This window comes from Gadus morhua, chromosome 4 (assembly GCF_902167405.1).
Source record: "Gadus morhua chromosome 4, gadMor3.0, whole genome shotgun sequence".
NCBI classification, from domain to species: Eukaryota; Metazoa; Chordata; class Actinopteri; order Gadiformes; family Gadidae; genus Gadus; species Gadus morhua.
Genome location: NC_044051.1, coordinates 29,231,270 through 29,258,247, shown reverse-complemented (window position 1 = coordinate 29,258,247; position 26,978 = coordinate 29,231,270). Strand labels below are relative to the sequence as shown.

At 43.9% G+C, this 26,978-nt stretch overlaps 2 protein-coding genes across 3 annotated transcripts in view; one reads left to right on the top strand and one right to left on the bottom strand.

Annotated features, from left to right (window-relative positions):
* LOC115542646 (collagen alpha-2(V) chain) overlaps window positions 1-17,013 on the bottom strand; it is a 41,393-nt gene extending 24,380 nt beyond the window's left edge. Inside the window, exons 1-14 of one of the 2 annotated variants that reach the window (XM_030354973.1) lie at window positions 16,752-17,013; window positions 16,544-16,646; window positions 4,702-4,914; window positions 4,072-4,296; window positions 3,928-3,944; window positions 3,769-3,801; window positions 3,164-3,196; window positions 2,856-2,909; window positions 2,574-2,666; window positions 2,156-2,230; window positions 1,708-1,752; window positions 1,479-1,532; window positions 982-1,035; window positions 515-568 (exon numbers count right to left, since the gene is read on the bottom strand). In XM_030354973.1, the coding sequence (XP_030210833.1) occupies window positions 515-568; window positions 982-1,035; window positions 1,479-1,532; window positions 1,708-1,752; window positions 2,156-2,230; window positions 2,574-2,666; window positions 2,856-2,909; window positions 3,164-3,196; window positions 3,769-3,801; window positions 3,928-3,944; window positions 4,072-4,296; window positions 4,702-4,914; window positions 16,544-16,631 (1,038 nt within the window). In that variant the 5' untranslated portion in view covers window positions 16,632-16,646; window positions 16,752-17,013. Of the gene's footprint in view, window positions 1-514; window positions 569-981; window positions 1,036-1,478; window positions 1,533-1,707; window positions 1,753-2,155; window positions 2,231-2,573; window positions 2,667-2,855; window positions 2,910-3,163; window positions 3,197-3,768; window positions 3,802-3,927; window positions 3,945-4,071; window positions 4,297-4,701; window positions 4,915-16,543 lie in introns of both variants that reach the window. The other variant, XM_030354972.1, reaches the window with a different exon arrangement.
* Window positions 17,014-21,942: 4,929 nt separating this feature from the next.
* Window positions 21,943-26,727, top strand: pjvk (pejvakin). The gene is made up of 6 exons (XM_030353031.1): window positions 21,943-22,364; window positions 23,088-23,283; window positions 24,305-24,446; window positions 24,702-24,819; window positions 25,376-25,519; window positions 25,887-26,727. The coding sequence occupies exons 1-6, from the start codon at window positions 22,154-22,156 to the stop codon at window positions 26,186-26,188; spliced, it is 1,113 nt and encodes a 370-aa protein (XP_030208891.1). The 5' UTR covers window positions 21,943-22,153; the 3' UTR covers window positions 26,189-26,727.
* Window positions 26,728-26,978: the final 251 nt, after the last annotated feature.

Genomic DNA, 26,978 nt, shown 5'->3' with positions numbered 1-26,978 from the left:
TTGTGTAAATGTGTCTGAGCTTTCAGGGCCTTTATGCAAAAAGGCTGTGAACACACACAGGACAGAAGTATGACACAGTTGTACAGGACACCTGATTGAAATCCTGGGTCAATACAAGGTATATTAGGGCATTTAGCAGACGCTTTTATCCAAAGCGACTTACATCGGTTAATACACACATTGACACACCGACGGCAGAGTCAACCATGCAAGGCGACAGCCAGCTCGTCAGGAGCAGTTAGGGTTAAGTGTCGTACTCAAGGACCCATCAACACTCAGCTGGGGACCGAACTAGCAACCTTTCGGACACAAGACTACTGCTCTACTTCCTGAGTTAAGCCGACCCAACATTATATCCCCCATAATTCCCTTATTCATGGGGCCTGGTGGTGGGGTCCCTGACCCACAGGTTGGGAAACACTGCTGGGACCCATTGCAGCCAACTGACTTATTCCCACATCAGGGACATGGGTGGAAGTGTTTCAGCTAACATTAGTAACATAGTTCATGTTACCGTAGATCCAGGGTTTCCCGCTAATCCCGTCATCCCAGCCGGACCAGACTCTCCCTGTAGGGAAGGAAAATATAAGGAATGTTCATCTTTAGAGGAAAGGGAATTATTTCAATCGAATCATAATCGCAATCAGCTTTATTGGCAGAGTACGCTTTACAATTGACTTGGAAGTAGTTTGACTCTGGTTAAAGATGGCTTTAGACTTGCAAGTGCCCGGTTTCAAGCAGGTTTTACATTTGCGAGGAGGCAGACTCCAGTTTCAAGGTGGCTAAATACTCCAGTTCAAAGCAGGCTTGACACTTGTAAGCAGTCTGACTCTGGTTTACAGGCACGCTGAATGCCCAGACAAGCATTTTTCTGTTTGAGTGAGTCCAAAATAACTTATTGTTTAATTAACCGTCACAGTAATGGACCTTAGATGTGTATATGTGCGTTTGTGTGTAGGGGTGGGTGCCTATTGGACTTACATCTGCTCCAGGTTTCCCTTGGGGTCCATCGGGTCCTCTATGTCCACTGAGACCCTGCAGGGGGATACGGTTCACTGTCAGCAAGTCCCGGGTAACAAAGTCCCTTCATTCAGTCATCAGTTGCCCGTCCTGGATCTTAGCTAGGTTTATACACTTGTGTTTGCTTGTTCCTTTGGATTGTTTGGTTTAATGGAGCTTGTTTAAATTAATATGAGGACCAAATAAGCATTTAGTTTGTTTGTTGTCTTGGATGGAGCTGTATGATGGACGTGAGCATGTTAAGCGAGTTTGTCTGGATTTTAACTGCTTTATCGTTTCGAGCATTTTAGCTCGGTAGTTTGGATGATGTTAAATGGATATTAGCAGCTAACTGTGAATTCATTCTTTTTCTCTTTTTTTTTTAGAATACCAAGCAAGAGGAGGTCAAGGGGGTAGGGTTGGATTCAATATTGTGTGATTTAAAATGTGTTAAGTGCTATATTCAGATGTCGGTTTACCATGGAGCCTGGTTCTCCAGCCTCTCCTGGAATACCCTGCGCTCCGCTGGGGCCCTGGACATCAATACACCAAAAGACAATGTTCAATATGCTCAAGTATATGCTCAAGAATATAATACAATTCATTCGTCATTTATTTATGCCAAGGCCTTCCTAAAATTGTAAAAATTAAATAAAGAAGCTAAATATATGTGAGTTTCTTTTTCCTTAGAAAGACCTCAGAACCCACCTGTGGCCCAGGCGTCCCGGAAGGTCCCCTTGATCCTGGCTCACCCTGTATACAAGATTTAAAAATAATGTGGCGGTGAACTGTGGTAGAAAGCGCTAGAAATGTAATTAATTCTGTAAAGAAACATACTATATATATATATATGACAATGGATGATTGTGACAAAGAATATAAATCGATATTATTATATAATAGATAATAAACATTACAGATCATAATAATAATAATAATAATAATAATACATTTAATTTAGAGGCGCCTTTCAAGACACCCAAGGTCACCTTACAGAGCATATAGTCATCATACATTTTTTTAAAAAAACAAGACATTGTGTAAAAATAAATAAACATAAGCAATAAGAAATAAATAAAACAAAAACAAGATAAAACAAAACAAAAAAACAATCAAAACAGTGATCATAAGAATTATTTTAACGTCAATCTCCTACCCTTGTTGCGGTTACCATGCCAGCCAGACTGGACTTCTCATTGAAACCTGCAGCCATCTGGGAAACCAACTGGCCCTTTAGAGAAAGATTTTAGATACAATAAGGGGATGAAAATAGTTTACCTCTTGATGCTTGCTATAATACTGAAGTACAGCATTATCTTTTTTTCTTAAACCAGAAAATAATGAGATTGAAATTATGAGAAATGTACGGATCAGAAAAATCGCACATTTCTCCCTAAGCAAAAACCTCCACCACCACATCACATCGCCATCTGGATCAGTTCTAACGGCCCTTTTCTAATTAAAATATGTGGCTCTACTGGTTCTAATATTAATGACTTCTGATCCTGGGGTTGCAGGTTCGAGCTGCGTAGGAGGAGGTGCCAAGGACTGTTGAACCCATGTGTATGACTTACGCCGGGGTGAGTAGGCTGGCCAGGGGGTCCTGCTTGTCCAGGGTTCCCCGGGACACCTGGCTCTCCATCGAAACCTTGAGGTCCCTCTGTGCCCTGTCACACAATGAAACAAAGAACAAAACATAAGAAGTTTACACGCACACCAATAAACTGATCTTAACCGGGTTTATGGTCATCATTCAAATAATTAAAGGGCATGTGAAAATCTTGGTTTGTTTAAGCAATTTTTGCCCATGGACATACTATAACAATATAAAGGTTTTCGTGTGAAATCAAACATACCCGTCTGCCCTTGAAGCCGCTGCGACCTTTGAGCCCTTGTGCTCCTTGTGGGCCCTGAATCACAAAACACAAAAGAGATCAAATCAAATGTATGTGCTTACCAACTTCTTCCTGGGTCTTAATCACAAACTTATAACTAGTTAATTTCCAGCAGTGGAAATGTTGGTTGGTTACCATCTTAAAAAATGCTATGGTTTCATGCTATGAGGCTACACTATGGTATGTTCCACACATTCATCTGATCCGTTAGCAAAGAATGGATCAAGCTAGCAATTTGCTTTTTGTTGCAGAGAGTTTTTGAGGTCTACCATGGGTCCAGGACGCCCGGGCATCCCCACCACCTGTAGATATTAACAGAGATGAGACAAGGCAAACCAAACCCACTTGGTCATTAACAAACACCGAGCACACCACATTTATATCCCCACATCATCGGGGAAAATCAGCCATGGTAGGCAGTCTGATGTTTAGTGGTGTTCCTCTGCCAACCAAAAGATATATTTGGAGAAAGGCATCTACTAAATGACAACTCTGATATGGTCTAATCATTAAAGGCCCTCTATTCAACCACCAACTATGATGTCGATAAGCCATTGAAATCCACTCTATAATGAAGTCACACGTGATGTATGAGGTCTCATACCCAGATGTATGATGGGTTAGATCAGCCAACCAGTAGGTACGGTCCACTGGGTAGGCAGGAAGCTTAAATTATCACATCACACATATGTGGGTGGACACCCCCACATGTGATGTCACTAAGGGGGAGATTTTGAACCGGAATGTTCTTTCTACACAATGTCACACCTGGCGGTAAAGTAGTGGACCTTTAATAACTAAATGGACAGGGAAGGGTCTTTTATAGATTGTCCTAAAAAGTTTGCTGAATGTTTTCAAGAGTAACTTTACTTACGTAGGGGATGTCTCCTGGCTCGCCCTTCTGTCCCTGAAATCAAATTCAATAGTTATTCATCAAATAAGCAATTTTGTAACACATTTTTAAGCTTCACTCAGAAACAAATAACAATAAAGGAAATTCTCATCGCCTTGAATCATTTTTATTTTATCTTACCTTAACGGTCATCATTTCTAAAATGAAGAAAAACAAGAAAGATTATTTTTGTATCACGGCAAAAAATTAATATTATGAAATACATTCCAATATTACTCTCGTCTATTCGTTGTCATTGTCAACAATAACAGCGACCCCCATTACCAACGGTGCGACGCGCGCTGGCGAAGCTTTCGCACACTGGACAGCACTCTCCGTCGGGGGTGACCACCTTGGGGCAGTGGCCCACTGGCTCGCATTGCAAGTCTTCGCACAGAGCCACGCCGCTCTCGCACACGCACACCCGGCAGGGCTCGGGCTTCCAGACGTCGTGGTGGCTGTGGACCGCGCCGTCCACCGTGCAGTTTGCAGCCAGGCTCCCCGTGTCGACTGTCGCCGGGGGAGGGAGGTGTCAACAGCTTTAATCCGCCATTTTGTTTTGTGATTTTTTGTTTTTAAAAGGGGTGTCAATTTATTTTATTTTGGCTTATTAACAAAGTTATTGTTTCTTTCCTCTATGTTTATTACTAACCCCATAAAAGTAAAAGAAACTCACAACAATCTTTTTTTTAAGAAACAAAACATTACATTAGCTCTAAAAATATTACAAAATAATCAGTATGATAGAAGTCTATTGATTCTTCCGCAGAATTATTGTGGCATGGACGGATAAATATTTTTCTATCATAATCATGATTCATATCATAATAAGAAATATGCATTATACAATTCACTCTTAATTTCACTGCAGAATAAAAGAAAAGGCATTCAACAAATGAGAGGAATCATGCTCACCTGTATTGTCCTCTGCACTTGGGGTTGTTGCTGCGTCTGAACACACAGGGCAGCACTGCCCCACCGGGATCTCGACAGACCTGCATTGGCTTGTGTCCTCACAGAGCACGTCCTCACAAAACACGCTCCCCGTCTCACACACACACGTCCGGCAAGGCTCCGGGTTCCACCTTTCATTGTTGGCATACATCTTGCCATTTTCCGTACACGTATCTTTGAGATACAGAATGAAAATAAACCAGGGTTAACCTCAGATATTGTTTAGATCCAAACTTCTTTACATCCTAAACCGAATGGTTATTTATAAAGTACCCTACACATTCATAAAATACTAAAAATGAAGATTTCCATGCGTATTGTCTGTTAAGTCACTATCTATCGTTGAATGAAACAAAGGTGATTGAGCCTATAGCACGCTGAAGAAGCCCTTCCATTGAAGTATTGTGAAAGTTAGGAACTGGGTTTTTGACACTGTTTGTATATCTGGGGTTTGATTCTTTAAAATGAAACTATTGCACACTTTAGGCCAAATTTCAATGAATCATTAAATCAATCACAGTTGCAAGAAACCGCAGCAGTAGCTAATGATAATATAAAGCTAAAACAGATCTTGGTAACATTCTAACACATTGACGTACAACAAAAGGTTGATTGACAGGTTAGAATCAATTCAAAAATTGATTCTAACACACACACACACCCACACACACATTAATTAACATCTCCCCCAGTTGCATCTTCGGCAACTCATATCAGCGAAAGAGATGAGTTTGTCTGAGCGATCATCCATTATTGACGGTCAAAGTTGTGGGATATCTGCTGTCTACACCACAACATGCTACAAGGCCCTGGCAACATGCCATACATAGATAAAACATCTAGAGCAGTGTCCAAAAGAGAATACCTGCCACCTGTCATTGGCGAACTGCCCCTCTCGCAGGAAAGTTTATGAAAAAATTTATTCAACACTTATATGAAAACATGAATTAACCCTGTCAAATAAAGTATACCCTTATGCTACAATGATGGTTATTCCTGTATCAACTAATGTAAATTAATGGTTAATTTTCGTGGTCACAGTTGTGGTGCTGTGTGTTCTCCCCCTGTGTCGGCCTCATCCCCTGTTTGTATCTGTGCTTTGCCTGCCACTCTCAACTGCTCACACCTGGCCTGCATCAGCTCATCAACTCCCCTTCAAATACACCTGGTTTCCCTGCAGTGGTCGCCAGGGGTCTCATTTATAACCGTTGCGTACGCACAAAACGGGGCTGAAATTGGCGTACGTGACTTTCCACGCCAAGGTTGTGATCTATAAAAAACCAACTTCACGGGAAAATGTGCGCAGCCCTAAGCAAACTCTGACCCATGCGTACGCATAGTTTAGAGGATAAGGAGAATTGGCGACACAGATGGTGTGGTGGTGAACTGAAGTCAGACCGAAGAATTGTAGAGTGAGAAGAACGATTATGTTTCATCATCGCCCTTCATTAATTTAATTTCAACCCGTATCATGCGTTATATCTATGTAATCAGAATAATTTAAGTCAACTGCGTTATTTCTCAGTTATAACTCCAGAAACATCTCCTTAGAATATAAATTTTAAAAAAATCTCTATATTTAATCCCGTCACTCCATACTGTCCACTGACGGCGCAACTGTATGGAATAAAGCATCTGTCCAACATGTGTCAATAACATAATATTTTTATGTGACACTGTAAACACGTAATCAAATGTCAATTAAATCCCAAGTGTGGAAAACCAAGCCACACTCCTCATCACAATCGTTGTCCGTTACTCTTGATGCTTTTCATGACAAATCAGGCATTAAAAAGGGGTGATGTTCAAGAACATTTTACGTGGGTGATTACAAACTGATTATCCAAGGTGTTCTCGGTCAGTCTTATTACCGTAACCCTATAAATACAGAGGTGAGCGCCGTGGTAATGCTGCACCATATGGCACTTCTGGCAGACCATGCAAATGGCAGGATTCGGAGGGAGAGGGTCTTTAGGGACCATAACGATTTGTTGGTAGGCTACATAAAAATATGTAACTTTATGTCAAACCACTTCTTTTTTAATTCTGGGACTGTGCGCTCCGTGCTACTGACAGAGTTCACTGCTGCAGCAACATGTTGCCACTCTCTCTGCTTTTTGTTGTTGGTGATCCCAATCCCGTGACCGCCGAACAAAACTACTTTTCGGGCCTCCATCTCACCCGCAAGTGTCTCCACTTCAACCTCCTTGAAATTTTGCTTTTTTGCTTTTCTCAGTACTTCTGCCGTTATTTCCGACAAGACATAATACTTGCATCTGAGTCTGTTTTTGTATGCAGATCGAATTCATGAGGTCATTTGCATTGACCATTTATGGTTAAAAAGGGGCGTGTACAGGGCGGAACGTGAAGCTGATTCAGCTGCGCACACTTGTAGGCAATCTGTGATTTATAAAGAAAAGATTGCGTACGGTGTGCGTACGCAGGGTTTTATAAATCTGAATATTTTTTGGCGCACGCAAAACTTGGCTTTTGGGCGTACGTACACTTTTAGTAGCGATCCCACGCACAGTTTTATAAATGAGACCCCAGATCATACTCGGATACATCGTGGTAGTTATTCATACCTTGTCTCCAGTATATACAATTTCCAGTAGTTCTCCTGTTGAAATCTTGTGCCTCACCTTTGTTCTCTTTGCTTATAGTTTGTGGATCTACACCTCCAGCCTGCCTGCTTCACTCCCTCCAGCCAGATGCGCCCCACTCTCCTACCTGCCTCCTGCCTCACTCCTGGTTACACCAAATAAACCTGTTCACCTTCACTCCAACTCCTGTACTGTCTCTGTGTTCTGCTCTTCGGTCCAGCAGCTATCGCTCCCCTAACAGTTAATTAATGAAACCTTTTTCTGTTTTTGTCTTATTGTACCCATCCCAAGTGTTACAAATACATTTTTTACCCTAATCTAGTATCTAATGGAAATGTTCCCAAACCAGATGGCATAGATGAACACAAATTTAAACACACAAAAACGATTTTGTGTTCACCCCACCATTAAGCATTTCAACTTCTGGAGTAAATGTATCAATTTCTCCTGCCCCACAAAAAAATGTACTCTTTAATATCCTACACTATGGTCTGTTCAGCCACAAATCACTTCTACCTGAATAACCACAGACAGTTAGCTTAGGCAGCACCCTGGGGGGAGCCTAAAGTGCCCCAATGTGCCCTAAGATACAAATACGTACCAGAGATAATCACATTCAGATCATGCAAGTTCATGATGTGTAGTTGAGCGTATGTGGAGTGCAAGAAAATGCAAAGGCAAAAGCCTTATATAGAGCAGATAACATATGATATGCAAGATATGCATATGATATGCAACAGTCATTCGTGTGATTATGGTTCTCATGAAATTTGAATTTCAAACAACATTTGAATCGTTTTGGTGTAGTGTAGCGATATTTAGCAAGTGTCATATAAGGTTAGCATTAGCTCAGCTCAGCTAGTAATGCTACTTTACCACTACCTCACACTAACCCTTTCAGAAGGTAGGTGCATCAGGGGACGCTCGCCTACGGCCCTAAATGTGCTAAATCAAGATTAGCCGTGAGCAACTAAGAGTACTTCTCATTACCACCTCTTATTCGCAATTCCCTCCATGGGGGGCCCATTCATGGGCAGTAAATATAAGTGTTATCCGACTGTATTTATGAAAATAACCTCATTAATACTGCACCATGTACTGCACTACAGACAGCTTGGGTCATCCCCTTTTGTTCGGCATGCCTTTGGTTTCACCCAAAAAAATTGGCATGTATTAGCAACTTTCTGTGAAGCAGTCGTGAAGCGTTGAATTGTTCAAATTGCTCTTAAGGGATTGAATGCTTCAGACTGACTTAGGGGTCTTAATTCAAATTCCCCCTTAGTGGCTTGTGGATTTTAATGGCTAAGGGAATATAAAGTGCCATGCCAACAACCATCTGTTGTTGAGGGAGTCCATTCGGCTTGAGTCATGCTAAGCGAGTTTGTATTAGCGCAGCAGGGCTTATAATAATAAAATGTGTTTATTGCCAGGCATGATCTGCAGAACCCACAATAATATGTTGGTGGTATCTGATGCAGACATGGTATTCACCTGTTATTTCTGTGTGTCCATGCTTGGTTTTCAGATATCTTTGCGCTGTTTACTATTTTGTTCTAGTTGTATATCTACAACCTGGGTTCAACCTTTGTTGAACCCAGGTTGTAGATATACACCCATGACACTAGATTAACTCTTCACAAAAAAAGGAGGAAATAATTAAATGAATGAATATGCTGTGAAAATATGTGTGGTGTTTGTTTGAGTTAGTGAGTGAGTGTGTGATTGAGTGAGTGAGTCAGTGAGTCAGTGTGTCAGTGAGTCAAGGGCTGACATGGGTGTGAACCTGTTTCGGTTCTGCATAGGGTTTTAGTGAGCTGACCAATGAAAGCCCTTGCTGTTGCGTCAGTAATCCATAATAACAATAACAATAATCAGCCATTTAGTGTGGGCGATAACATAACGTTCTAAAGACGTACTGAAGCATAGCCGTGAGATTAAACAATCTCTGTACATCTTAACTATACCTTTTTATCTTATTACTTAAATATGTGTGGGTTGCTCAGGCATGCATTTAACACCCTGCTACGTTTATTTCACAGCACCTGAACCTAAACTATACTTTACACGCCAGACTAATTCACATGGGCAGGCGTCTTACCCTAAGAACTCAAATATACACCTCGGCTGTCTTTATACTGCTTACTGTCATGTTATTATAGATGGTTTTCTATAATTTACTTTATATAGCATGTGTATATAGGAACCCCCCCCTGTCTGAGATCAAATCCATCGTAATGGCCCAATTAAAACGTGAGGGGGGCTGTATGGTAAAGGTTTAAGTAGGTTAAAGGTTAACGAGACTACATAAATCCAAATGCATTGAAATTAGTTTATGTAAATTCCTGTATGAACAGTAAACAATCATAGCCGTTTACATATACATTGATGAAACTGATGTTTCTCTTCAATTTATTCAAAACAATGAAGTCAGACAGAATGAAAAGAAGAGAGAGAAAGATGAGAAATGTCCAGACAGACAGACAGACAGACAGACAGACAGACAGACAGACAGACAGACAGACAGACAGACAGACAGACAAAACAAGAAGGGAGAGAGAGAGAGAGAGAGAGAGAGAGAGAGAGAGAGAGAGAGAGAGAGAGAGAGAGAGAGAGAGAGAGAGAGAGAGAGAGGGAAAAAGAGAGATGGGCAGAAAGAGAGTCAAAGAAGAAAGGGAGAGAGAGACAGACAGGCAAACAGAAAAGAAGAGAGACAGAAAGAGAGCCAGACAGACAGACCAAGAATAGAGGGACAGACAGACAGACAGACAGACAGACAGACAGACAGACAGACAGACAGACAGACAGACAGACAGACAGACAGAACAAGAAGAGAGGGAGAGAGACAGACAGACAGACATGAAGACAGACAGAGAGACTGGAGGGTGGACAGACACCAAGGGGGCAAGAAAGAAAGACAGACAGACAGGCCGACCGTCGGAGAAAGACAGACACAACAATAAAGACAAAAAAAGGGAAAGCAAAAAGGGCGACCGACCGACATGTGCCCACCTGCTGTGAGGCATTCAGACGGGGTTTAAATGTGTGTCGTTTCTCTAGGTACTCATCATGTGGCAAGGGCCTCTCCCCGGGGCCTGGATCACAGCCCTGTGAGTTATTTCAGGGGAACCACAAGCACTGGATTATAGCTGGGGAGTCTCCTAGTGCCTGTGGCTTCCTCGGCCTTCATGGCAGTGAGCACAGGAAAGCCACACCCAGCCGCCACACAAACGCAGGCACACGTAGACGCACGCGGACATGCACGCGAGCACACTCTCTCTCTCTTTCATGCACACACATTCTATGTATTTATTTTTTATGTATCTTTCTCTTTCTCTCTTGCACGCACACACTGACACATAAACACACAGCTGGGTGGCTGGGTGTATATCAATACTATACCATGCTATACTATTATGGTATGGTACACTTCTGGGTGTATGTCTATACTATGCTATACTATTATGTATGGTACACCCCTGGGTGTATATTCATACTACACTATGCTATACTATTATGGTATGGTACACACCTTGGTGAATATCTATACTATGTTATACTATTATGGTATGGTACACTCCTGGGTGTATATCTATACTATTCTAGAATATAGTATGGTAAACTCCTGGGTGTATATCTATAGTATGCCATACTATTGGGGTATGGTACACTCCTGGGTAGAGATGTCCGATATTATCGGCCCACCGATATTATCGGCCCGATATTAGCATAAAAATGTAATATCGGTCAATATCGGTATCGGATTTTTTTTGCATTAAAACCGATTTTTTTTTTTTTATAGCTCAAATAAATGTTTTCAAAATTGTGCAGTACAGTGCACATTGTAATTGACTCATATTTGTGCATTTATTCAATTAAGGTTATTGAGTTTTAGTTAAAGAAACATACTGCTATGTTGCACATAGTTGTTCAGGTACAGTGTTTTATCATTTGTGAAGTCAAGTTTGCCCTATTTGTTGTGGGCATTGTCAAGATTATCTCAGGGAGAGTGTAATCCAAACTGTTGTCTGAGACCATTAAAAAAATAAAAATAAACATGGCACTTTTCCCTTAAATTAAGTTGAAGTATTTTTCTTATTTTGCACAGACAATGTTAACATTTGGAAAGCCTTGTTGCATTCAAGAATGCATCCAGTGGGGCATCACAATAACATTAAGCATGTTGTGTTAATTCCACAACAGGAGATATGTAATGTTACCTAAATTAGGTTTGAGGAAAAATAACCCAAATATCGACATCGGTATCGGCTGATATCGGAATCGAAAATTTAGAGTTGGACAATATCGCATATCGGATATCGGCAAAAAAGCCAATATCGGACATCCCTACTCCTGGGTGCATATCTATACTATCCTATAATATAGTATGGTACACTCCTGGGTGGGTGCTATGCTATACTTTACTATACTATTATCGTATAGTCCCGTATTGTCCCGGTGCGCTCGTGGTACTTTCCAACCTAGTCTACCATTTCGTTACCATCATAGCCTAAATGCCCGTGTCCTTTTTTGGCAAAAACATTGGCTATTTCCTATTCCAATCAGAGTGCTTCTATAATCCCTGTCTGCCTAAGTCATCTATCAGACTAGTTTTTTAGCCTAAATACAAGTTGAACCGTAAAATATGACTAAGAGGGCGTTTGTGCCGCGCCATTCCTCAATTCGCGCCTCAGGTTTTTCTGGCGACAAATTCGCCTACAAACGCGTCTTTGCATTGACTTTGTATGGAGTCGCGTCACCCACTCTATTTTGGTGTGAACATACTGTAAGGCATCTATGCTAGGAGGCTAATAATTTGTTCTATGCTTTACTCCTGGTTCTAGGCTGTGGCTACGGCACACTTCCAGGTGTATGCTATATGCTGCTCCTGTTGACATGCTAAGGTGCACTTGTGGTTCTATGCTTTATGCTACACTATGGTACACTAGGCTCCTAGCGGATGCTGGGCTCCATGTTCCAGGGGGGCTGTGTGATACTGTCTGAGACTAAGTATCACCCATTACAATCATTACTAGTCTATAGTCTATAGTATAGACTATAATGGGATACATTGCAAGACTACACATATATACCAATCTCACTGTCTAATTGTTTATTTTTATGATGTTGTATTACGATTTTATTGCTTTCAGGTTTAGGAATGTTTTGGGAACGTTTACAAGCTAATGTCAAAAAGAAAGACTGATATAAAGAAGTGATCACAGGGTGACTTATCCATAACAACAATTGGATAAGTTATGGATGGTGACTTATCCATAACAACAAGACTTATCCATAACAACAATATCTAATAAAATATCTCTCTCTCTCTCTCTCTCTCTCTCTCTCTCTCTCTCTCTCTCTCTCTCTCTCTCTCAGGGGTTAATACTAACTTTTTTCACCACCGTCCCAGAAACGTCCCGAAAAACATTTTGAACCGTCACGAATCGTCCCGAATTTTCCCAAGAATCTTTATTACATTTTGAGTTTTTAGGCTACTTACTGATAATATAATAAAAACACAATGCATTATGTTGGTAAATTGCCTGCTTGAGCTAGCACCCCAATTTACCCTCCCGGAGCTTACACACATTGGCAGTTTATTGGGTTTCATTCTGATGTAAATGTGATGGCTCCGCAGTTCCGGGGGGGGGGGGGGGGGGCATGCAGGTGTCTTCATTCATAAAAAAATAAAAACAAATTATTCTAAAGAGGTCTAGACTAGAGATGCGCGGTTGGCGGTCATACCCGCGGACACCGTGGATAATCCACGCCACGGGTTGGGTGGATTGCGTAAAAAAAGTAATAGCCTACTTGGAGGAATTGCGGGCGGGTCGCGGTTTAAATAAATAAATATTAAGTGGGTTAACATATTAACTAGACAAATGGCAAACTGACATATATATATGAAATATATCTTTTTTTATCATCTCCTTGCGTCTGAAATGTGCAAACCTCTCCGCCCAGCGCTCGTCCGCTGGTTTCCCATTAGCATTCCACTGTGCGATCATCCCTGCTGCGTATAACCTCACACACATTGTTGAAATATGCTGGATGCTTTATTCTTTCTATGTGGCTTTTAGTTAATGATCGGGCTATAATAAGACCACGTTGGCTATGTAATCGCTGACAAAAGGGGACATTTCATAGTGGTTGGACATTTTAGCATGCCTTTTGTTGGGACGCGGAACACGCAACTCAACAGTGGGACGTCTGGTCACCCGATGATCGGGAAAAACATTGCTTCAGCTGGATATTGATATTAGGCAGCGGGTACGGATGACAATACAGCTCATCCGCGCGTCTCTAGTCTAGACTCCGTGCACAGCCCTAACTTATCTAGTGAACCAAGAAAGCCCGCGCCATGACGAACACGGGATTTTACCCCCTTGGTTTTACACAGGAAACTTGACATAAGAAGGTGAAATCGCCGGCTTGGCAGTGTAAAAAGGCCGTCACCATTGTTGCAAGCAGTCTCTGCGCCACATGGATCAACACAAACGCAAGCACGCCAGCCAATTGAACGAAGCTCAGTCATTTTTCCATTTACCTTTTCACATAAGTCTTTTCCAGGGTTCGCAGAAAGTGTTGAAAACTTAAACCGAAAAATGAAGTCAGTGCCCACAAAATTCTCGTCCCGAGGTAGAATATTGATCCTCCCGATGACAATTAATTACATCCCCGGGACGACGTCATGTCGTTAATTTTAATCCCTGTTCTCTCTCTCTCTCTCTCTCTCTCTCTCTCTCTCTCTCTCTCTCTCTCTCTCTCTCTCTCTCTCTCTCTCTCTCTCTCTCTCTCTCTCTCTCTCTCTCTCTCTCTCTCTCTCTCTCTCTCTCTCTCTCTCTCTCTCTCTCTCTCTCTCATTAAGCGTTCATGCAACATCGCTTACAGAATGTGAATTGAAGCACTGTTTACAGGTTAACCGGCAGCCCTGCCCCATATGAAGAATACTTGAAAGACCCCGCCTTTATATATCAAGTGCAGGAAGGAAACCACAAACATGGGTGTTGATGGTGGTTGGTCTAAGCAGCCTCACCTGGCCTGAGTCTGACTGATGGGACTCTGGGGCTTGGTAAGGCTGCACACCTGCACCAGCAGAGGTTAAACCAGCCATAATCACACACATTAAGAGAGATCTCCTGCATTGCTATATGTAGCACCAGGTCATGTATCATGGTCTACAAACGTTTACAATAAGCCGGTTTTCCAAGATCACCATTCTGTGTCCTTGTCTGGAAAGGCTGCACATTCGGCGCCAGTGCAACAAGACAATGTTACAATGCACCTAGGTGGCGTGTAACAGGGTGGTGGTGGTGTTAAAATCTGGTTTATTGTACAGCTGCGGATAATTGTATGTGATGCTGATGTTGCAGGAGACCTCGCTGAGTGTGTGTGGCGATGGCTGGTTGAACCTGTGCAAACTGATAACTCAATGTGCAACAGGTGTGCAGCCTCACCAAGCACCAAGGTCAAATTAGACTCAGCCAGGTAAGGCTGCTTAGATTGGCTTATTTCATCCACACAGGCCAGCTGACAACAATTAACAAGAGAGGAACCCTCACTTCTCTTCTCCACGGGACTCAATTGATAACCCATTCTTCCAAGACTTTCTGTACCAACACAGATAACGGACATGGAGAAATACAAACTAGTTATCCATAGAGTCACTGTCCTGCTCAATGACACATGGGCCAGGATGAGATGAGGATGGAACCCGCAACCCGACTCAACCGCCTGAGCTTCTGTAGCGATTGTTTTTTGATTAAGTGGATACAAAACAGCTTTTAGACAAGGATAAAGGCTTTTAACTACATGTTCTGCCACACTGCTCAGCAGAAGGAAATCAGGTATAGCCAATGGAGTATAGATGGATACAATAGTTTGTCACTTTAGCAGTGCTCCACTGTAAGTCCAAATTGACATACAGTGGATTCATTAGTCAATTACAAGCTGGTATAGTTACAGGGGGTATCTAGCTCAAGGATGCCTACAGGTGGACAAGATATCGACCCTAGTACCTTTCCGCATACTAGTGGCCTTTCAGTAGTGGTTAAGGTGTACGACTCCCTGGCAATGGTACCGGGACTGGGGGGGGGGGGGGGGGGGGCTAGACATCTCACTCAAGGAGGCCTACATGTAGATTGCAGACGTTGGGGATCAAACCCAGTGCCTTTTAGCTGGGAGTTGGCACACCACTACTCTGCCCCTCAACACATCCATATATACTGAGTATACCTCTATATATGTTATCCAGGGGAATCTGGCTAGGGCGTGCCCGTTCTGCCGCTGGCCTGCAAGCTGACCAAAATTACGGGGTTGTTTTTAGCCTCTGCTCCCCTCTGTGCACCCACATCATTACAGCTCTGGCCTTCAGAAACCGGTGCTGAAATACACCAGCTGGCCGCGAGTGCATGCCCACGCATATACAACACGCTGGCACAGCGTTGGCGATGGCGATGGGGAGGTCGGAGAACATTGTGGGCCATGGCTTTTGGGTCGGTTCCCCCCCTACGAGGGAACTGCAGAGTTTTAGTGACATCATTCACTTCTGAATGTTTCTATTAGTTACTATTCAAAGGTAACATATTCTCTATTCTAAGGTGCTACATTGACCTTTAACTAGTGAAATAAATAATCCTTCTATTGTAATATTAATGCTGACAATATAAAAGGACTCAGGCCCCCCACCTTTACAGACAAGATAAGATTCTTGTCAACCCGAGTCTTTGGAATCAAAGCGTCCCCGGAGTGCAGAGGGTTTCCCAACCACATGACCAAAAATCCTCCATTGTTGGGTTGCTGACCAGCGGAGCGTAACTTATGAACTGCCAGAAAATGACATGGGTAGGCATGGCAGGAAGGAAACGATGGATGAACATAACAGCAACAGTGGGCTCCGACCAACCAGCCAATCATCATCATCTTCTGAAGGGGCTCGTGCCTCTGAACATGTTTAAAGCATTGGTCAAATCCCACATTGATGAGGAGGTTTTTCGCTGCATAGTTCTCACCTGTTTTAAACCCAGTTCATTGTAAATGGCATTGTACTATGTGTATGTGTATGCCTGTATTGTTCTTATTGTTTTGCGTTGTTTATAAATGTGTGAGGCTGTAATCAAGTCTTGGAAAGAAGTGCTTTCCTCCTCACTGAGACAGACCTGTGTGTGGCTCAAATAAAGTACAAATGACCACTCTCCTACCTGTCTTGGTGTCTTGGCCGGTGACCACCTGGGCAAAGGTGAGCGCCACCAGATAACAGGTAATCCTAGCGCACGGAGGGGGCCCCATGTCCGACTCGGGGGGCTGACAGCAGAATGTAGAGAGGAGAGAGAGATGATGGACCAAGTCACAGCATCCGGATCTAAAACAGTTTCCCACAGAGGAACGGACGTCTGGGCGAGTGATTACCAGACACAGTGCAGCAGGTCCTCTCTCTCTCCCTCGCTCCGGACTCTCTGTGGTCTCTTCCCCTTCAGCTTCCTTCACTCTCACCTCTCTCTCTTTTTCTCCCTCCCTCTCTCTCGCTCAAGTGGCCCTTTACTCTCCCACTTTTCTCTCTCTCTCTCTCTCTCTCGCTGGCCTATGCTTTACCAACTCTCTCTTGCTCTCCCTACTCTCTCTCTCCCCTTGATCTTTCACCCCAGACTCTCCCACTTTTCTCTCTCTCTCTCTTGCGCTGGCCTTTGCTTTACCACCTCTCTCTCTTTCTCTCTCTCTCCTCTCCCTCTCTCGTCCACACACCCTCAACTCTCACTCTTTTCCTTACTCTATTTCTCATTTTTTTCACTGTCTCCTCTCTCATCATGTCAGTGGTTTTTAGACCTTCCTGCTCCTCCTCCTCCTTCTCCTCCTCTTTGGGCCCACTGCTGCCTAGAGAGACGTTTCTAATTACAGGCCGAGGAGAGAACATTAGCAAATGGGCCCAAAGTTTCATCTTCAAAACCGTTACATGGCATTTATGGCCTTAAAATGATTATGTCCTTCAACGTCGTAAAAGTCTAAAAGTGTGTTCCAGCAGTAGAATTTAGTACAGGTCTCATTCAACCTCACTAAATGTAACCATTGCATGCAATAAAGTGCCTTATCACACCACAAAACATAAAGATGTCATGTCGTTAATTTTAATCCCTGTTCTCTCTCTCTCTCTCTCTCTCTCTCTCTCTCTCTCTCTCTCTCTCTCTCTCTCTCTCTCTCTCTCATTAAGCGTTCATGTAACACTGCTTACAGAATGTGAATTGAAGCACTGTTTACAGGTTAACCGGCAGCCCTACCCCATATGAAGAATACTTGAAAGACCCCGCCTTTATATATCAAGTGCAGGAAGGAAACCACAAACATGGGTGTGGATGGTGGTTGGTCTAAGCAGCCTCACCTGGCCTGAGTCTGACTGATGGGACTCTGGGGCTTGGTAAGGCTGCACACCTGCACCAGCACAGGTTAAACCAGCCATAATCACACACATTAAGAGAGATCTCCTGCATTACAACATGTAGCACCAGGTCATGTATCATGGTCTACAAACGTTTACAATAAGCCGGTTTTCCAAGATCACCATTCTGTGTCCTTGTCTGGAAAGGCTGCACATTCGGCGCCAGTGCAACAAGACAATGTTACAATGCACCTAGTTGGTGTGTAACAGGGTGGTGGTGGTGTTAAAATCTGGTTTATTGTACAGCTGCGGATAATTATATGTGATGCTGATGTTGCAGGAGACCTCGCTGAGTGTGTGTGGCGATGGCTGGTTGAACCTGTGCAAACTGATAACTCAATGTGCAACAGGTGTGCAGCCTCACCAAGCACCAAGGTCCAATTAGACTCAGCCAGGTAAGGCTGCTTAGATTGGCTTATTTCATCCACATAAAGGCTTTTAACTACATGTTCTGCCACACTGCTCGACAGAAGGAAAACAAAAACATAAAGATAAGCGATGGGATCGGCTTAATTTACCTGAAAGAAAAATAATTGTATGGCAGGCTTCTAGAAATAGATAAATCCATCCAAAACAAACACACATCTGCCATTTGTCACCCCCGCAATGTCAAGAGTTACCTCATCGAAAATTCTTTCTTCAGATTTTGACGAAGTCAAAAGAAGAACCATATATCTTCTTTCTTTCCTCTCATTATATATTACAGACTTGATGAGCAGGAGAGCGACATAAGACAGGATGAAAGCGTTGAGAAGGAGAGTGAGAGAAGGACATTTAGCACAGGAGTACAGGTGGGAATCAAACCTGCGGTCGCTAACTGGGTTGAAATATCACCAAACACAACACTTTGTAGAATAGAAAGTGACTGTAACCAGTCATCTTGGCCAGCCAAATTTTTCCTCCTTCCGCCTGCAGGTCAGAGAAGATGCTGAGGTGATCGCTAATCGACAGCACCTCCCGCTAACTCATCTGCCTTCTAATAGGGTCCCGAGAGCCACGCCCCCTACAGACATAGCCACGCCCCCTCCTATCTCTCCACGCACACATCAGCACACTCCCTCATATCCTTCCTACACACAGAGCCACGCCCCCTATATACATAGCCACGCCCCCTCCTATATCTCCCTACAGACATAGCCACATCCATCTATATAGCTCCTACATACAGAGCCAGGAAGACATAGCCACTCCCCCTTTATCTCTCCCATAAACATGACCACGCCACCTACAGGCATAACCACGCCCCCTAGAATTTCTAACACCTCCAGATAGCCTCGCCCCTGGCACTGTTGTCTGAGGACGGAATGGCTGCAGCAAGATGGTTCCAGGGGTGGACGCGTGCTGCCGAGACAGGGCGGGACTTCCGGTCTACATCATCCTGGTCTTGCAGTAAATTCAGGAAACCACGGTTAACTTCAGGAATGGGGAAAGCAACTGCAGGGGCAACTTCAGTGTATTAAATATCATGGACTTCACAGGTTCCCGATATTGTTTGGGTGTAGTTTCCATACTTCTACTTGGAGTCACATCAGTTCGTCTTGCTCTGGGGAGCAGGGAAATAAGGTAGAACGGATGCATTGGATAGAATCCTTCTCAGCCTACCTCCATACTCTTCGTCCCCATTTTCTTTTACTGGCCGACATTTGTCAAGCTGTGGCTTCTGATTGGTTTACAGCCTGCGTGTAACAAGGAGCTCAGATGATGAACTTTGCAGAACCAACAGTACCTTAAAACATTTCCTTGAGGAAGGCAACTTTACCTTCTAACACAACAATGCAAAGAGACTTTACTTAGGGTCCATGTCGTATTCAATGAAGATCCAAGTTTAGACATACATGTATGGAGTTTGTTTTCCTTGTGTGTTTGTCAGTATATGCATGTATGAGTGTACATGCATACATGTGTGCTTACATGTGCTTGCGTGTGTGTGTACGTGTGTGTGTGTATGTGCTTGCTCAAGTGTGTGTGTGTGTGTGTGTGTGCGTGCCTGGGCGTGTGTGTTTGTGTGTGTGCTTGCATGTGTGCTTGCGTGTTTGTGTGTGTGTGCTTGCGTGCATATGTTTGTGTGCTTGCAAGTGTGTTTGCTTGCGAGCGTGTGTGTGTGTGTGTGCTTGCTTGTGCGTGTGTGTGTGTGTGTGCTTCCGCGTGTGTGTGTGTGTGTGTGTTTGCTTGCTCATGTTCATGTGGTGTGTTCATGTGGTGTGTGTGTGTGTGTGTGTGTGTGTGTGTGTGTGTGTGTGTGTGTGTGTGTGTGTGTGTGTGTGTGTGTGTGTGCGCGCGCGTGTGTGTGTGTGTGTTCCTCTGTGCCAAATAGGACAACAGAAGGGTTTCTCGTTGATCCATCAGAGAACGTACAGCCGGTCCCAGGAGACCCCAGAGTTCCTGTAGTAGTGGAGGGCTACAACTGCCTTCAGAAACACATAAACATACAGACATGTGCTTGAATGAAACACACTTTTGGGGCCAGTATCCAGAATTAACTCAGGGACCCCCGATGACCTGATAAAACCTTGTTTTTGGTGTGCTTGCATTGAATAACAATCTCTCTCGGATATCCGTGGATAATCGTGGTTTGAACAGCAACAAGATTGTCAGGGGATCCCTGTCAGTATCCCCAGATACTGACAGGGAGCCCCTGGTGATAGAAAAGTAATGAATGGATATGCAGGGGCCAATGTCAGGGTCCCTAGATTTTACATCTACATTTACGGTACATTTAGCGCATTTAGCAGACCTTTTATCAAAAATGACCCGCAATAAATACATTTGTCAGAAAAAGGAGAAACAATACATCGCAGTAGGTACAGTAAGGATGTTCATAGAACCAAGTGCCAAGCACAAACAATCGCTAGGTTAACCTATTCCCCGTATACAACAAAGATAGCTAGGATAAGATGTTACACAACTAAGTACTTTTTTACTTTCTAGTACCTTTTAATTATTATTATATATTCGATAAGAAGATATATATATATATACTTATCGAAAAAGTAATTAAGATGGATGCCTGTGGTCAAAACTCATGTGGTAATAAAATAAAAGGCTTTGAAATTGAATGATCAAAACATAAACCACAGTCCCCCTAAGTGGCAACTGGAGCCCTCAACGCAGTCGGTGTCTATCTGAATTCGCAAACAACATGGCCGCCAGCACGTGAAGGCCTCAGAGACCAAGAAAATGGATGTGGAGGTATTTCAAAAATGTAACTGCATGGAATGTTATATAATGTAATATGTAATGTAAAGACTCCAAAAAGTTTTGCCTTAATTCTCAGCAATGTATAAAACAGTGATATATGATTTATAATAAGATTTATGAGATTTATAATGAATGAATGCCTGTACACAATAATGTGTGGTACAATTACAAATGAAAATACCATTTTATATTTATCTACTGTAGGCCTACATTTTCAACCATGCTGCAAATAGCTACACAGCAATTTCCCAGGACTAAAGCAGAACGGACCGGGCCTGGAATCCATGGAAACATAAGATGTGGTTTGATTCCAGCGGGGCGACACACAGCAGTGATTACAGAGCGAGGAGGCCGCTATACTGGTCGGCCAGTCCCTTTTATTTGTACTTTCTCTTTTGCTGCTGCTACGCCGAGCCGGACATTAACCAAAACTAAAATAAACGCAGAGATCTAAATGCAAAAGCACAGTATGGACTAAAACCACAAGGGTGTTCTTTAAAAAGAGACGTTCCTCTGAAATGTGTAGGGGAACCGTGTATTACCTCTTGAAAGGGGCTGTGTTCGATCCCCGGTGTCCACCGTCTAACCTGTAGGCAACCTATTGAGCAAGATACCCCCTAACTAACCCCTACCTGTACCCTAATCACATGCACTGTAAGTCTCTTTCAATCAGAGTGACTTCGTAAGATTCAATAATAGACCTCAAACAGCCCATGAGAAATTGGAAACACACACACACACACACACACACACACACACACACACACACACACACACACACACACACACACACACAGCGTCATAAGCTTTTCTTTTGCATAGCTAATTAATTCTAGGCCTATATTATATTTAGGTTATAATAATAAGTGTGAATTATGTTTACATTGGCTTATACCAAATGGTTTGGGGACATCAGTCAAGATGCTGGGTTCAAACTCTGTGTGTCACGTGATTGCAAGGCCCGGGACATATCAGGTTCACTCGTGCCAAGTTTTCCTGTATTACCTTACAGAGTACCTGCATAATTGAATGTGTTTAAGTCCTAAAAGCCCAACTAGAGGTGAGGTAGGAAGCCACCGGTTGCCGTGCGCCTCGTCTCGAGGCTCAGCGTACCGACGGGGGGACTGCCGCTCTCACATGACGGCCCACTCGACACGGTGACAGCTCTCCGTCCGCGCTGAACATGTTCGCCGCGGCCACCAAGAACTTTGTGAAGCAGGTGGGGGACACCGGGAGGCTGATCCCGGTGCCCAGCCTTAGCGAGGCGGACCGCTACCAGCCGCTCGGCCTTGTTGCCAAGCGGAAGAAAAGACACTTCTGGAAGAAGACCAAGTTCGCCTCCACGGCGTTCTCCCTGAAGGACATCCTGGTCGGGGAGAAGGAGATCACGGCAGGTAGCGAGCAGGGTGCTCCTGTGATTCCCTTAATCCCTACCGTCTGAATTAAGATCTTCTGAATCAGTGAACTCATTTAAAAGCAGACTAAAAAATCTATTTGTTTGCCTCAGCTTTTAGTTACATGTAAGGCCTTTCCAAATTGGTGTGTTTGCTTTTTTCTTTAACTTACTAACTAACTATCATTTTAACTTCAACGCATACATTCTTTCAATTGAATTGACTCTTAATGTCAATTTAACCACCCTAAGGTTGTTCGTGTTTTTCTATGTTTCTCCTTAAAGTGCATCAAGTCTGTGTATACCATATGAAATGTGCTATATAAACTTGACTTGACTCCTGCAAATACCGGAAGTCTCCGTTTTGGGACCCCTATCTATGTAGTTATTTTTTGGAATTATGTTTGGTTTGGTCGGTAGTTTTGACTTCATTTTGACAGAATGGCAGATCATATCATCTTTAATTGACTGGAGTGATAGCCTTTATTTTATTCAACAGGATGTTGCCTATGTTATATGCATTTATTTATTTGTATATGTATTAATTTAGGACAATTTATGTTTTCGTTTAGCCTATTGATTTACGTTTTCAAACCTGCACCACGTTACTCTTATACTGCAGCTTTAAAACATAACAACTTTCCCAAGATACAAATGTGCCCGTCCCCTGAGGCAACCCACCTAGGGACATACTGCCCTCTAAATCATCCATCTCCCTCCGCAGGTGTCTCGTCTTACCAGCTACTCAACTACGAGGACAAGTCGGACGTGGCTCTGACCGGCAAGCTAGGGAACCACCTGATCAACGACGTGGGCTTCAACATCCGCGGCTCCGACTCAGTGGCGGTCAAGGCGTCCTTCGGGATCGTGACCAAACACGAGGTGGAGGTGCCCACACTACTGCGGGAGCTCAACTCCAGGTAGCTAAACATCCCAACTGAGGCCTGCGAGACCTTCCCTATTCACTTAGCAGGTCTGCTGCATATTATCGCACCGTATTTATCTTATTTGACTAGTTAAGTTCCGTCTTTGATGGTGCTTACACATCATGTTAAATGCTGTACTTTTAATTTTTTTACCTTAGTAATTAATTTGAATGGGGTTTTGATTCCGGATTGGTCCAAATCCAACTTGATTTAGCCCTAAATAGGGCCGTTATTTGACCAGACCGTAATTTGGACATTGATTGTGCTGACAGACTAAAACATGGGATTTGCGATGGGATCACAAACACAAGGATTGTGTTTGTGTTTTCTATGGTCATTTGTGAACCGTAACGCTCAACAATTTTCCAGCATAAGAGAGCACTGCTTTGTACCTCTCTTTCCAGGAAAAATCCAGAAAACATTTGTAATAGTTGAACTGCTGAGTGCATTGGTCCAACCTTTTTCATGAAAATGTAGTGGCCAATTGGGATAGGAATATACAAAAATGTATTGGACATTGTAAAACTAAAACTTCTGGTGAATTTCCATTATTGTTATTGTCATGAATCGAGATAATCGTGAATATCTTCACATGGTGGACGACTTTTAACAGCTGCTCGTTATCTTACAGTCTTCTGAGGCACTGATTGACTCAGTAAAGGATTTTTCGTAAAAAAATTCAAGGCTAATTGATTTTACAATATGTCAAGTGCCCTTTTAATAGTTTTAACCAAATGTTGATGATTTCATGATTTCTGGGAATCCCAGTTGGACAGTATAAAAGTCACCTGAAATGTTTTCATCATGCCATGATACATATAGGGCATTTAGCAGACGCTTTTAGCCAAAGCGACTTACAATGAGTACATTTGTCAGAAGAAGATGAAACAGCAATTCGTCAGTTCAGGACGTACACCATACGATAAGTAGAGGGGTGGGGTGGATCCCATGAGTGGTGGCTACGTTGAGTTCCCAAGCAGCCTTAACAGGTGAGCTGACTTGCTGTTGGTTCCAGGAAGGTGGACCTGGACCACTGTCTGGTCCGCCAGTCCAGGGACAGTGGGCGCAGCGTGCTTTGTGTCGTCATGGAGAGCATCCGCACCACGCGCCAGTGCTCCCTGACTGTCCACGCTGGGATGCGAGGGACCACCATGAGGGTACACACACACACACACGCACACGCACACACACACCCAGGAAGGGACACACACACACACACACACACACACACACACACACACACACACACACACACACACACACACACACACAGTCATTTATCCATGTCTCTCTCTCTCTCTTCCTCCATGTCTCTGTGTCTCTCTCTCTCTCTCTCTCTCTCTCTCTTCCCCCCCCCCCCTCCCTCCATATTGCCCATGTCTCTTGGCCTGGTCTGCCATTGTTCGGTCCAGTTCCAGATTGACGACGGTCGTAACCCAAAGGGTCGGGACAAGGCCATCGTCATCCCCGCCCACACCACCATCGCCTTCAGCATCTGCGAGCTCTACATCCGACTGGACGGACGCCTCGGTACGGACCGGAATTACTGATTGAATAATGATGAATAATTCAAAACACTAATATCAATGGACTCTTGCAATCTGAACCCAGAAACAATTGTGCTGCGATGATCCGTCATTACTTCTACCAGAGCGGTGTCAATTTCTGAGCTGGTTTAAAAACAGGCGACCAATAGGAAAGGCCTACAGATCACCAAGTGACCTTGCTGTAGCTGACATAGCTGATGAGATCATTACTTGGCTCTACTATACTTGCTTTGACGTTCTTTTTGATCAGCTGGAAAGTGGGTATAAGCGCAATTTTGTAAAGCCAGGTATTTATGTCAGTGTTTTGACCGGACACCAATAGCCGGGGACTTTTAAACCTGCGCGTTTGTCCTCAGATCAGAGGGTATCCGATCCCATTTATCGCTCTGAATAAATCCAATCTGGTGTGCATAGACCTTAACCCTTCACCAACGAGTTCCCTTTTTGACTTTCTACTTCTTTGTTCGGGGGATCAGTGGATCCATCTTCAAAGATCAGGACGCTACACTACGGCCCTTTACATAGTCCAGTGTTTACAGATATCTGCGTGGCGACGGAGTCTCCGGGGGGCTTTGAGCGCGAGCAGATGCGAGAGCAGCTCGGGGGATTCCTGGGTCGCTTCTCCATGGGCCGCCTGCGCCGCTTTCTGTCCGGCATCGTCTACGGAAACCCCTTCAGGGCAGGTGAGCAACCAATAGCAAACGGTGGAGGACCCCTCGAAACCAATCGACTCGCTTAGGATCTATTTTAACACATTTGTTTGCTAACAGTTGCTGTGGAGACGTGCATCTGCCGCCTGACCGTAAGATGTGACTTAAATGCCTTTCTCGGTGGTACAGGCAAAGTTGATTGAGTGTCCTCCCCCTCCCCCCACCCCACATTATCAACTCCAGGCAATTATCAGCTCAACTCGTGAACGTTGTACCTCATTAACTTTGTACCTCGTTAACCTTGCACCTTGTTAACTTTGCACCTCGTTCGCCTTGAACCTTGTTAACCCTGCACATCGTTAACCCCCCCTCGTGCCGTCTTTTCGCACGTGTGGGTCAGACGACAGGGCGTTTGAGGGGCTGACATACCCGGAGCCGTACATGGACGACGGGGCGACAGACGACTATGAAAAGGCCGCCAGCATGACGGACCTCTCCTCTGCGTACCTGCGCGAGGGCTCGCACACGCGCATCAACCTCCTCAACCACAACATCGCCAAGGGGCCCTGCTCCCTGTGTGGCATGGGCAGCCAGCGGCGGGAGACGGTGTACGGTTGCCTGGAGTGCTCCTCAGGCGGGCAGAAGTACGTACGGCTCCACGTGGTGCCCTGCTTTGACCTCTGGCACAAGACGCTGCGCTAGCAGGAGGTCAAAGGTCGTGGGTGGGCCGAGCCGGGCGGAGCACCGCCAGGGCCCTGAGGGATCGGGTTCAGGAGCCGCTGGCCGAAGCGAACCACGTCTCCTTTTCTGGGAAGCTACTTTGGAAAGTAGTTTCTCTCTGAAACGGGGGAATATGGCCTATGTGTTCTGCTTAACACAGTGCCTGCATTTTTTAACAGGTTTGAGTCCAAACAGGAAGTGCACCAGGAATTGGGTCACCTGCGCTGTGGGGGCGGTCTCCTTGGTTGCCATGGGAGCCGCGGGGGGACATCGCTGCTAATTCAGACCCTGCCACAATGAATGAAATACTTGATATTCACTTGTCTATGATGTTATTGTAATTATCTGTTGCAGAGGAAACGGCGCACTACAAAGTTTGTACACTACTATGAGTCTGCATCCATAGGTGTATAGCTATCTCATTGTTTTTAACAGTTTCTCCTTGTTTGGTGTACTTATTGACTTGAGTGGAGTGAGGTGAACTGTGAAGCTTTATGGCATTAAATCAGCCAGGCCGTGAATCATTGTCATATGTCAGTCGAACAACGCTTCTCCACCTATCTATTTCTTTCCTATTCTGTCCTTGTCTTACCAAATCACTGAACCTTGTAACAGAGGATAATGAATCCTTTACCAAAGTAAAAGTATACATTCCTTCCGAGCCCTTTTAGAAAACAGTGCTATGATTTAAGTAGAAAGTAAAAGTGAACTTTGCACTCAAGTGAAGGTGTTCCTTCATAATAAAGGCATCCATCGTTTAATGACCACTAAA